General features: G+C 48.8%; 1 protein-coding gene across 3 annotated transcripts in view; it reads left to right on the top strand.

The window, feature by feature from the left end:
• sv2 (synaptic vesicle glycoprotein 2) overlaps window positions 1–13,053 on the top strand; it is a 77,290-nt gene that overhangs the window by 55,854 nt on the left and 8,383 nt on the right. For all 3 annotated transcript variants that reach the window (XM_067973373.1, XM_067973374.1, XM_067973375.1), the window contains exons 8-11: window positions 3,521–3,610; window positions 5,391–5,479; window positions 8,814–8,953; window positions 12,957–13,052. In XM_067973373.1, coding sequence (XP_067829474.1) covers window positions 3,521–3,610; window positions 5,391–5,479; window positions 8,814–8,953; window positions 12,957–13,052 — 415 coding nt within the window. The remainder of the gene's footprint in view (window positions 1–3,520; window positions 3,611–5,390; window positions 5,480–8,813; window positions 8,954–12,956; window position 13,053) is intronic.

Here is a 13,053-nt window from a genome sequence, read left to right as displayed (position 1 = left end):
GGGTGTGTGAAGGTGGGTGTGAGTGGGTGAGGGTGGGTGTGTGAGGGTGGGTGTGTGGGTATGTGGTTGGGTGAGGGTATGTGAGTGGGTGAGGGTGGGTGGGTGAGGGTGTGTGAGTGGGTGAGGGTGGGTGTGTGGGTATGTGAGTGGGTGAGGGTGGGTGGTTGAGGGTGTGTGAGTGGGTGGAAAAAAACTGTAGCAGATCATTTTGTTATATTACTTTGGAGGCAGCACTACAGAGGTGCTGTAAGTGGCTCCAGCAGTTCCGATATCCATCTCACGAGGTGGGTTTCCAAGGGATCTCTGGCAGCACGAGCTGCTGCTGGCCACCGTTTGTTCTGGCTGACCTGTTGTGGACCCTCTCCTGACATTAGCAAACGCAACTTTTGAACACCTGCACATACGAACTTGCTTCCATGTTGCAGCTCGGAGTGGGCCCCACAGTGTAACCAGGGTGAAGTCAGATCACCAGCAGCTTCAGACAGGGAGCAGTTCCGCAGTCTAAAAGTGCTATAAGTCCTCTTACCACCTTGGAGTTCGACAAGGTGCCACATAAAAGATTATTGCTCAAGATAAGGAATCACTGGATTGGGGGTAATATTCTGGCATGGGTGGAGGATTGGTTATCTAACAGGAAGCAGAGAGTTGGGATAAATGGTTCATTTTCGGACTGGTGGCCAGTGGTGTTCTGCAGGGGTCGGTGCTGGGTCCCCAACTCTTTACAATCTGTACTAACGATTTGGAGGAGGGGACCGAGTGTAACATATCAAAGTTTGCAGATGATACAAAGATGGGAGGGAAAGTAGAGAGTGAGGAGGACATAAAAAACCTGCAGGGGGATATAGACAGGCTGGGTGAGTGGGCGGAGATTTGGCAGATGCAATACAATATTGGAAAATGTGAGGTTATGCACTTTGGCAGGAAAAATCAGAGAGCAAGTTATTATCTTGATGGCAAGAGACTGGAAAGTACTGCAGTACAAAGGGATCTGGGGGTCCTAGTGCAAGAAAATCAAAAAGTTAGTTTGCAGGTGCAGCAGGTGATCAAGAAGGCCAATGGAATGTTGGCGTTTATTGCTAGGGGGATAGAATATAAAAACAGGGAGGTATTGCTGCAGTTATATAGGGTATTGGTGAGACCGCACCTGGAATACTGCATACAGTTTTGGTCTCCATACTTAAGAAAAGACATACTTGCTCTCGAGGCAGTACAAAGAAGGTTCACTCGGTTAATCCCGGGGATGAGGGGGCGGACATATGAGGAGAGGTTGAGTAGATTGGGACTCTACTCATTGGAGTTCAGAAGAATGAGAGGCGATCTTATTGAAACATATAAGATTGTGAAGGGGCTTGATCGGGTGGATGCGGTGAGGATGTTCCCAAGGATGGGTGAAACTAGAATGAGGGGGCATAATCTTAGAATAAGGGGCTGCTCTTTCAAAACTGAGATGAGGAGAAACTTCTTCACTCAGAGGGTGGTAGGTCTGTGGAATTTGCTGCCCCAGGAAGCTGTGGAAGCTACATCATTGAATAAATTCAAAGCAGAAATAGACAGTTTCCTAGAAGTAAAGGGAATTAGGGGTTATGGGGAGCGGGCAGGAAATTGGACATGAATTTAGATTTGAGGTTAGGATCAGATCAGCCATGATCTTATTGAATGGCGGAGCAGGCTCGAGGGGCCGATTGGCCTACTCCTGCTCCTATTTCTTATGTTCTTATGAGTATGCTGTTGAGGTGGGTAATGGTTTTTAGCTACTTGCTGTGGTAACCCTACCTCTTCATCGTACATAACACCCTGTAAATAATGCTGCTGCTGGAAGTTGCATTCAGATTTCTAGGAGCTCTGCTCAGTCTGTGTAATGAAATAGGTAGGATTAGTTTTGTGAATGAACGTGTTGGAGCCACAGCACAAAACTTCTTGGAATTCAGTCAATGATTCAGGCCACAAGAATGGGGAACTGGTGTCCTGCGTCTAACCTGTAATTTTTCCGAACCTGGGAGTTTTCGATGCCGATACTGAATGGAAAAAGTTAAATTCTGAAAGAAAGCAGAGGACAAGTCTTAGGAACCTAGGAACAGGAGTAGGCCATTCAGCCCCTCGAGCCTGTTTGGTCATTTAGTTAGATCAGGACTGATCTGTATCTTAACTCCATCTACCCGTCTTGGTTCCATAACCTTTAATACCCTTGCCTAACAAAAATCTATCAATCGCAGTTTTGAAATTTTCAATTGACCCCCAGCCTCAACAGCTTTTTGGGAGAGAGTTCCAGATTTCCACTACCCTTTGTGTGAAGAAGTGCTTCCTGACATCACCCCTGAACGGCCTAGCTCTAATTTTAAGGGTTATGCCCCCTTGTTCTGGACTCTCCCACCAGTGGAAATAGTTTCTCTCTATCTACCCTATCAACTCCTTTAATCATCTTAAACACATCAATTAAATCACCCTTTCATCTTCTATACTCAAGGGAATACAAGCCTAGTCTATGCAACCTGTCCTCATCATTTAACCCTTTTAGCCCCGGTATCATTTTGGTGAAACTCCGTCTAAGGCCAATATATCCTTCCTGAGGTGCGGTGTCCAGAACTGAACGCAGTATTCCAGTCTAACCAGAGCTTCATATAACTGTAACATAACTTCCCCTTTGTATTCCAGCCCCCTTCTCTCACGTCTATCAGAAGCTGGTAGATGGCTGACCACTGTCTCTACAGGTCAGTTCAGTGTGGTATCGAGGTAGTCCATTAAAGGTCTGACATAAAATTAAAAGTGATTTGTTAAATAAGATTCATCAGGGAAAAGATCTGTCTGTAATAATTGACCAAATACTTGCAGCTTTGTCATTTTGCAAGGATGCAGATGAAAATATTGGGATGGAGAGGTAGATCCGTGGACTATAAATCCAGGAAGTGTTATTGACACTGTATGGATTATTAGGTCGAGTTTCATGCCCGGTAGTGGGATATCATTGAGGCAGTAGGAAATATTGAGAGAAGGCCAGCGAAAGATGGTTCCAGGATTTAGAACAGAGGCCATGGAGCAAAAAGATGGTGCAGCGAATGAGTCAAGACTTAAATAATGAAGAGAAAAATATTCTGAACATAGAGAGGATATGATTATGAGCTGAAGAGTGCAGAAGCTTTAAGTTAAAGCAAACTTTTACCACCCTGCGCTGTTGACTTGTAGAATAGAGTGCCAGGTGGTTCGATGGCTGACGTACACTGTCCAGCAGGATAGCGAGTGGAAATGCTGGTTAATCATCTGAAAGCAGATCGCATACTAGTGCTTAGCCCAGGGTGACAGCATAAGCAGATCGAGAGAAGAATAATAAATGGCTGTTTTATGAAGAGACCATTTCTCTCTCACGCTCCTGCTCTCTCTATCTCCCGTGCGTGTTTGTGTTCCCTCTTTCTCCTTATATGGATATTTTGCATTTCCATGGTCTAATTCACTAAACGACTTCAGAACCAGATGTTATTTCACTGCTTGAAACACCTGATTCTTTTGATTTTTCGTTGATTCCTAGGTTCAGCGGCTGGCGATCCCTTCCGCTGAGAAAAGCAGCTCAATGTTTTACGACAGTCGTGCTGATTGGCTCAAGCACCAGATGCTCAAGGTACTGTCTCCAAGCTGCTTTCTTCCCCCAGCATGGCCACATTTTCTTACATACCAGTCTGGACGTTGCTGTTTGTCTGATATTGCAAAAACGATTTGCATTTATATAGCACCTTTCACAACCTCAGGACATCCCAAAGCGCTTTACAGCCAATGAATACTTTCGAAGCGTAGTCACTGTTGTGATGTAGGCAATGCAACAGCTAATTTGTGCACAGCAAGATCCCACAGACAGCAGTGTGATAATGACCAGATAATCTAGTTGTTTTTTTTAAGTGATGTTGGTTGAGGAATAAATATTGGCCCAGGACACCGGGGAGAACTCCCCTACTCTTTGAAATAGCGCCATGGGATCTTTTATGTCCATCTGATGGGACAGACAGGGCCTCGAGTTATCGTCTCACCTGAAAGACGGCACCTCCGGCAGTGCAGCACTCCCTCAGTACTGCACTGGAACGTCAGCCTAGATTATGTGCTCACGTCCCTGGAGTGGGACTTGAGCCCACGATGGATCGGAATCAGAGACGAGAGTGCTACCACTGAGCCACGGCCATCACCGTGTAGGAGAAAGTGGTTTAGGCACAGTTACTTTGCGGACATGGTGTGCAGTTTTGAGAAATGGCGTATCTGTGGCTCTCGTTGTAAGGTATCTTGTATTAGCGCCTGGCAGGTTTCAGGTATTTTCTCAGATTTCTTCATTGGCGCAGTCGCCTCCCTGCTCTGCCATGACTTCAGCTTTCTGCCCTTCCTTCTCCGTGGTGATGGCCCCTTTGCAGAGAAGAATTCTGCAGCAGATGATGATTCCTGAGACCCTGTGGAGAGGCTGTACGGCAATGCAGCCACTGAAGTGTTGAGACATTAGACGCCACTCGCATGATCTGTAACGTTCTTGGTAGCGCTGGCATAAATGGTGGGATTAAAATGAAAGCACAGTGAGAGCTGCCAAGGAAACAGGCAATGACTTGTGTGATTCTACACTGGTGGTGGCAAACCAGCTGCACATTGATGTAAGTGAGTGTGATATATTGTCATATTAATAGGGGCACTCCACTCAGTACAGTACGGCCCCATTACTGATCCCTGGGGCATTCCACTCATTACAGTACGGCCCCATTACTGATCCCTAGGGCACTCCGCTCAGTACAGTACGGCCCCATTACTGATCCCTGGGGCATTCCACTCATTACAGTACGGCCCCATTACTGATCCCTGGGGCATTCCACTCATTACAGTACGGCCCCATTACTGATCCCTGGGGCATTCCACTCATTACAGTACAGCCCCATTACTGATCCCTGGGGCATTCCACTCATTACAGTACGGCCCCATTACTGATCCCTGGGGCACTCCACTCATTACAGTACGGCCCCATTACTGATCCCTGGGGCATTCCACTCATTACAGTACGGCCCCATTACTGATCCCTGGGGCACTCCACTCATTACAGTACGGCCCCATTACTGATCCCTGGGGCACTCCACTCATTACAGTACGGCCCCATTACTGATCCCTGGGGCATTCCACTCATTACAGTACGGCCCCATTACTGATCCCTGGGACACTCCACTCAGTACAGTAGGGCCCTAACACTGATCCCTGGGGCTCTCCCCAGCCCAACATCATTTCCCTAACCAGTGCTGACTCCTTCCTTTCTCTTTCAGTTGTTTCCTTCACCTCCAGTTTTACGAAAGACACCCACTTCCTTAAGCTCGTGACAGCCTTTCACATGGAAGCAAATCATGATCAAAGGGCATTGCTAATTGTCCTGTTGTTATTTTCAGGGACTGGATCCCATCAGGAAGATTCTCTCCCATGAACTACGTTCCAGGTCGATTACTCTCTCCCTCATCTTTTTCAGCATCTCATTTGGGTGAGTCACACTGGAACCAGAATCCTGATCAATGTCTAGATTCTGTCCCTTCCTTTCTGCTGCCTGTTTTCTCCTGTTGATTTATGCTCAGGAGCAGTTCCTTAGCCAGTCTTGGTCTGTGAACGCAGACGCGAGTATTGGAGGGGGAGGGGGGGTCACTGGATAGTGCTCAGGAGGTGGGGGGGTCACTGGATAGTAATCAGGAGGGGGGGTGTCACTGGATAGTGCTCAGGAGGTGGGGGGGTCACTGGATAGTAATCAGGAGGTGGGGGGGTCACTGGATAGTGATCAGGAGGGGGGTCACTGGATAGTGATTAGGAGGGGGTCACTGGATAGTGATCAGGAGGGGGTCACTGGATAGTGATCAGGAGGGGGTCACTGGATAGTGTTTAGGAGGAGGGTCACTGGATAGTAATCAGGAGTGAGGGGAGTCACTGGATAGTGATTAGGAGGGGGGTCACTGGATAGTGATCAGGAGGGGGGTCACTGGATAGTGATTAGGAGGGGGTCACTGGATAGTGATCAGGAGGGGGGTCACTGGATAGTGATTAGGAGGGGGTCACTGGATAGTGATCAGGAGTGGGGGAGTCACTGGATAGTAATCAGGAGGTGGGGGGTCACTGGATAGTAATCAGGAGGTGGGAGGTCACTGGATAGTGATCAGGAGTGGGGGGGAGTCACTGGATAGTGATTAGGAGGGGGGGTCACTGGATAGTGATCAGGAGGTGGGAGGTCACTGGATAGTGATCAGGAGTGGGGGGGAGTCACTGGATAGTGATTAGGAGGGGGGGTCACTGGATAGTGATCAGGAGGGGTGTCACTGGATAGTGATCAGGAGGGGGGGTCACTGGATAGTGATCAGGAGGGGGGGGGTCACTGGATAGTAATCAGGAGGGGTGTCACTGGATAGTGATCAGGAGGGGGGGTCACTGGATAGTAATCAGGAGGGGGGGTCACTGGATAGTGATCAGGAGGGGGGGGGGTCACTGGATAGTAATCAGGAGGGGGGGTCACTGGATAGTGATCAGGAGGTGGAGGTCACTGGATAGTGATCAGGAGGGGGGTCACTGGATAGTGATCAGGAGTGGAAACTAGCCAAGTTCCCCCTGTGTAATGTACTGAGGCCAGTTGTCGCTCTCTTTCTGTCACCTGCTCAGACCAGCAGACTCCGCACATCACAAATCAAACCCCGGACCTTTACCTGTATAAGTTGAGTTTACCGTTCCCCCTCCCCCCAATAACACTATTTTGGGAAGTGGCAGGAAATGGATTCTGAGCGTTTAAAGCTGGTTTCATGGGTGGTGCACACTGTTCATTCAGCTCTGGTACATGGGCTGAAAGGTCTCTCTCTCTTCTGAATCTGAATTGGCAGGTTGACGGACTGAGGATGAAAGGGTGCGAACGGTGCTTTGATGTTAGTGCATGTTGTTGGGACAGTGCAGAGGGAGCTTTACATTGCCTCCTGCCTTACCTGACCTCAGAGTGCTTGATACTCCCGCTGCCAAGAATGGAAACATGCTGTATTTTACACTGTTGATCTCTCACAGTTCAGTGAGCCCCATCTAAATTGACAAAAAAAATAAATGAATCTTCCCAACTGTGTGATTTTATGTGCATCTCTTACTATTAAACATTTTTTGCGATGAAGATGGATTGGTTGGTGAATGAAGATTTTAAGATGCCAAATTATCAGGTCGCTGATTTATGAAACCTATTTCGCAGCTCTCAAAGCATTTGTGAATTCTTCTCTTGTCCAGTTCTGTAGAGGGATATTTCAGTAGTTTACCAAAAGAATAAGCCTGAATGCTGGGTATTTCAGAGTGTCACACCATCAGCTCTCGTCGTTGCTCCTCCACGCGTGAGTTTTTCTTCTCGCGGGGGTTGGTCCCAAGTGGAGACCCGTCACCTCCAGCACCCCTCTCGCCAACCAATTGTAGAGCGATACCGGCAGAGGCTTGAGGGCAAATTGCCCGTCCTCATGGGTCTCTCCCTCAAAAAACTGTCGAGGCTGGGGGTCAATTGAAAATTTCAAAACTGAGATTGACTGATTTTTGTTAGGCGAGGGTATTAAGGGTTATGGAACCAATGTGGGTAGATGGAGTTAAGTTACAGATCAGCCACGATCCAAATGAATGGCGGAGCAGACTCGAGGGGCTGAATGGGCTACTCCTGTTCCTGTGTACAGGCAGTTGGTCCATACCACAATACAAGAACTGAAGAGGAGATTAAAATAGAAGATGGGGATAAGCCAGGGGGATAGAGGGGTTTGATATACTGGTGCTTCTGTGTACTACCACAGAGGAGTCAGATACAAATTGGTGCCTGTGATTACCTCACAAGCGGTCTCTGATCTAGGCCACAATATCAAAAGGAAGGTGAAACTATTAGGGGGCAGGTGAGAGTTAATTGAGGTTTTTCTCACTTGGGGAAGTGCCTGGCCTCCATTGAACGCCTGGCATCAGCACAGATGGAAGCTCGATATACGGAGAATCACAGCCACAGACCTGTGTCCCAGCTTCAGGCCACTGCGTTTAATAAAATGAAGGGGGGTGGGGGGGTGAGGAAGAAGTGAAATAAAGTTGTGTGGGTGGTTCATGTGACTGCTGATGATGGGAACAATCACTGCTTCTGATCTGTGACAGTCTGCAGTAACGTCACCGTGTGGAAAAGAAAATCTATTCCTGACGTGTAGCTCCACTTGTGCTCAGATTTTTTGGTGAACGGGACCTTTCACACAGTTCAGTCTTTGGGGAAAGAACTGCTGCTTGTTTGTGCAAATTAATGTGGTCAGTAATTAAACCCTGTGTAGACTTAAACTCCTCCAATTAATATAGGCCAATGCAGGACAGTTTTTGGCAGCTCTGAGTCGTGGGTTCAAGTCCCACTCCAGAGACTTGAACTCATAATTTAGACTGACAATTCAGTGCAGTGCTGAGGGAGTGCTGCACTGTTGGAGGTGCCGTCTTTCAGATGAGACGTTAAACCAAAGCCCTGCCTGCTCTCTCAGGTGGATGTAAAAGATCCCACGACACTATTTCGAAGAAGAGCAGGAGAATTCTCCCCGGTGTCCTGGCCAATATTTATTCCTCAACCAACACCTAAAACAGATTATCTGGTCATTATCACATTGCTGTTTGTGGGATCTTGCTGTGCGCAAATTGGCTGCCGCGTTTCCCACATTACAACACTGACTACACTTCAAAAGTACTTCATTGGCTGTGAAACACTTTGGGACATTCTGAAGTTGTGAAAGGCGCTATATAAATGCAAGTCTTTTTATGTTGTCCTGAGGAATTTAGGTTACCATTTCCTTGCTTTCCCTTCCCCTCTCTAGATATTATGGTCTGTGGATGTGGTTTCCTGAGTTACTAAAACGGATAGAGACTGTAGGTGGTTCTGCGTGTTCGCATAACTGGAACAGCTCAAATGGTGAAGATGTGGAAAATGACACCTGCTACCCAGTGAGGACAGCAGGTAGGTGTCACCTTCAGTTTGAGGGGAGCTACTCATTTTGACGTGTGATGGGAGGGTGCGTCTGTGTGTGTGAGGGTGCGTCTGTGTGTGTGAGGGCCCGTCTGTGTGTGTGAGGGCCCGTCTGTGTGTGTGAGGGTGTGTGTGAGGGCCCGTCTGTGTGTGTGAGGGCCCGTCTGTGTGTGTGAGGGTGTGTGTGAGGGCGCGTCTGTGTGTGTGAGGGTGCGTCTGTGTGTGTGAGGGTGTGTGTGAGGGCCCGTCTGTGTGTGTGAGGGCCCGTCTGTGTGTGTGAGGGTGCGTCTGTGTGTGTGAGGGTGTGTGTGAGGGCCCGTCTGTGTGTGTGAGGGCCCGTCTGTGTGTGTGAGGGCCCGTCTGTGTGTGTGAGGGCCCGTCTGTGTGTGTGAGGGCCCGTCTGTGTGTGTGAGGGCCCGTCTGTGTGTGTGAGGGCCCGTCTGTGTGTGTGAGGGCGCGTCTGTGTGTGTGAGGGTGTGTGTGAGGGCGCGTCTGTGTGTGTGAGGGCACGTCTGTGTGTGTGAGGGTGCGTCTGTGTGTGTGAGGGCCCGTCTGTGTGTGTGAGGGTGTGTGTGAGGGTGCGTCTGTGTGTGTGAGGGTGTGTGTGAGGGCGCATCTGTGTGTGTGAGGGTGTGTGTGAGGGTGCGTCTGTGTGTGTGAGGGTGTGTGTGAGGGTGCGTCTGTGTGTGTGAGGGCCCGTCTGTGTGTGTGAGGGTGTGTGTGAGGGTGCGTCTGTGTGTGTGAGGGTGTGTGTGAGGGTGCGTCTGTGTGTGTGAGGGCCTGTCTGTGTGTGTGAGGGTGTGTGTGAGGGTGCGTCTGTGTGTGTGAGGGTGCGTCTGTGTGTGTGAGGGTGCGTCTGTGTGTGTGAGGGTGCGTCTGTGTGTGTGAGGGCGCGTCTGTGTGTGTGAGGGCGCGTCTGTGTGTGTGAGGGTGTGTGTGAGGGTGCGTCTGTGTGTGTGAGGGTGTGTGTGAGGGTGCGTCTGTGTGTGTGAGGGTGTGTGTGAGGGCGCGTCTGTGTGTGTGAGGGCGCGTCTGTGTGTGTGAGGGCGCGAGGAAGAACTCTATCAATTCCCCATTGTATATGTCTTTTTTTAAACATCTGCGTTTTCTCTCCAGCCTTTCCATCTGGGAGGTACTCAGCTTCATGGTATTAATTCCTGTCATGTCACTAGTGCAGTTTATTAAAAATAATCTGTAGCTGATTATTAGAGAATTCTATCTCCAGTGTAAAGTATCGAATTTGAATAAACTACGTTTTGGGCTACTTTACAAAAAAAAAACATGAATGAAGATTGATGGGCTGTGTGCTGTGAAATTCTGTAGGGAATCCTGGACATTTTTGTAGTCTTAACTCGGATGTGTTTTGTGCACATTCATGGATTGGGGCTTGGAATTAAAAGGTTCTGCTGGAGAGAGTGTGTTCCCAGTAAACCCTCCCCATGGACAGTGCACTCTGATATCACTGAACAGTCCTTCCCTGATCGGTCAGTCATGGAGGAGTCCATGACCTGTTAACCCATCCCTTCACCACGAGGGTCAGCGTTCGTGAGAGGGCAAATCTCCAGTGATATAATTAAAGATAGAATAGAGTGGTAGAATTGAAAAGCAAAGAAGTTTTGTTAAACTTGTATAGAACCTTGGTTAGACCACACTTGGAGTATAGTGCACAGTTCTGGTCTCCATATTATAGAAAGGATATAGAGGTATTGGAGAGGGTGATACCAGACATGAGAGGATATCTTTATCAGGAAAGGCTGAACAGGCTGGGGCTCTTTTCTCTAGAGGTCTTTAAAATATTGATAGGGTTTGATAGGATAGACGTAGAGAAAATGTTTCCTCTTGTGGGGGAGTCTAAAACTAGAGGTCATAAATATAAAATAGTCACTAATAAATCCAATAGGGAATTCAGGAGAAACTTCTTTACCCAAAGAGTGGTGAGAATATGAAACGTGCTGCCACAAGGAATAGTTGAGGCAAATAGCATAGATGCATTTAAGGGGAAGCTAAATAAGCACATGAGAGAGAGAGAGGAATAGAAGGGTATACTGATAGGGTGAGATGAAGTAGGGAGGGAGGAGGCACGTGTGGAGCAAAAACACCAGCACAGAGCAGTTGGGCCGAATGGCCTGTTTCTGTGCTGTAGTTTCGATGTAAATTAATTGGTGGTATATTCCAGCCTGCAGTGTGCTTTATAATATAAACTGTGTAGCTTCAGAAAGTAACATTTTGTGATGCGGTATATGAGTAATTTGAGGCGTGACATGTGCTAAGTGTAACATGCTTGGGAGGAACAGGTGACTTTGGACCTCTGGTTCCTAAAGCTCTCCACCACGGGGGGTTTACCTCACCTCATGTCTGGGAATGTTGTAGACTAATTGATAGAGATTGAGTAATGATTAGTCAACAACTCCATTATTATGTGACTAGCAGGATGGAAGAAGGCGAATTAGATGGACCTTGGTCTTTTTTTGTCTTATCAATTCCAATGTTCAAAAGTCAGCAGGCACAACCAGCACTGTGGAGTGAAATAGCCACTCTGATCCTGACTTTCATTGAATGTTGAGACTTCACTGTCCAGTTTGCTCATTACTTTCATACCCTTCTCGGTTCACACGGTTTCCAGGGGATTCACCAATTGTCTTGTAGTTGGGTGTTTATATTTGTTCCCTCTCCAGTTTTCTTTCCCCTTTTCCCCTTATCCCCTCTGCAGACTGTGGCAGGGGTCTGGATCTGCAGACTGTCTGCGGCAGGGGTCTGGATCTGCAGACTGTCTGCGGCGGGGGTCTGGATCTGCAGACTGTCTGCGGCGGGGGTCTGGATCTGCAGAATGTCTGCGGCGGGGGTCTGGATCTGCAGACTGTCTGCGGCGGGGGTCTGGATCTGCAGACTGTCTGCGGCGGGGGTCTGGATCTGCAGACTGGCTGTGGCGGGGGTCTGGATCTGCAGACTTCTGTGGCGGGGGTCTGGATCTGCAGACTGTCTGTGGCGGGGGTCTGGATCTGCAGACTGTCTGTGGCGGGGGTCTGGATCTGCAGACTGTCTGTGGCGGGGGTCTGGATCTGCAGACTGTCTGTGGTGGGGGTCTGGATCTGCAGACTGGCTGCGGCGGGGGTCTGGATCTGCAGACTGGCTGTGGCAGGGGTCTGGATCTGCAGACTGTGGCAGGGGGTCTGGGTCTGTAGACTGTGGCGGGGGGGGTCTGGGTCTGTAGACTGTGGCGGGGGGGTCTGGGTCTGCAGCCTGTGGCGGGGGGTCTGGGTCTGTAGACTGTGGCGGGGGGGTCTGGGTCTGTAGACAGTGGCGGGGGGTCTGGGTCTGCAGACTGTGGCGGGGGGTCTGGGTCTGCAGATTGTGGCGGGGGGTCTGGGTCTGCAGATTGTGGCGGGGTGTCTGGATCTGCAGACTGTGGCGGGGGGTCTGGATCTGCAGACTGTGGCGGGGTGTCTGGATCTGCAGACTGTGGCGGGGTATCTGCAGACAGAAATCTGGAATTCTCTCTCCCAAAAGGCTATGGATGCTGGGTCAATTGGAGCATTTAAGACTGAGATCACTAGATTAAGTTAGGTAGGAGTATCAAGAGATGTGGAGCTAACATTGTACTTATAGCACAGAAACAGGCCATTCGGCCCAACAGGTCTATTGCGGTGTTTATGCTCCACACAAGGCTCCTCTCACCCTATCAATGTATCACTTACAGATCAGCCATGATCTAATTGAAAAGTGGAACAGACTCAAGGGGCTGAATGGCCTCCTCCTGTTCCTATATACGATTCAGACCCCGAAGCGTGCAATGCATTTACGCATTGAGCCATCGGGAGAGCTAGGAGGCAAATATTTAAAGAGTTTCACCCTCGGGACCAAAGATCAAATCGCCTCAGAGATGGGAGTAATTTTCATCTCCTGCTCTTTCCCCCCCCTCCCCCCCTACTTTTTCTGATCCTGTTCATTTTCTTATGGGATTTTTAAAAAAAATAACGAATTTTTATTTTTGCAGTGTACAAAGAAGGATTTATAATAGCTGCTGCCAATCTTCCTGGTAATATCCTCACTATCTTAATGATGGATCTGCTGGGAGGCAAACTGATGCTGTG

The sequence above is a fragment of the Heptranchias perlo genome, chromosome 38 (genome assembly GCF_035084215.1).
Source record: "Heptranchias perlo isolate sHepPer1 chromosome 38, sHepPer1.hap1, whole genome shotgun sequence".
In the NCBI taxonomy this organism is placed as follows: domain Eukaryota; kingdom Metazoa; phylum Chordata; class Chondrichthyes; order Hexanchiformes; family Hexanchidae; genus Heptranchias; species Heptranchias perlo.
The sequence above is the reverse complement of the archived record's forward strand: the minus strand, read 5'-3'. Positions and strand labels throughout refer to the sequence as shown.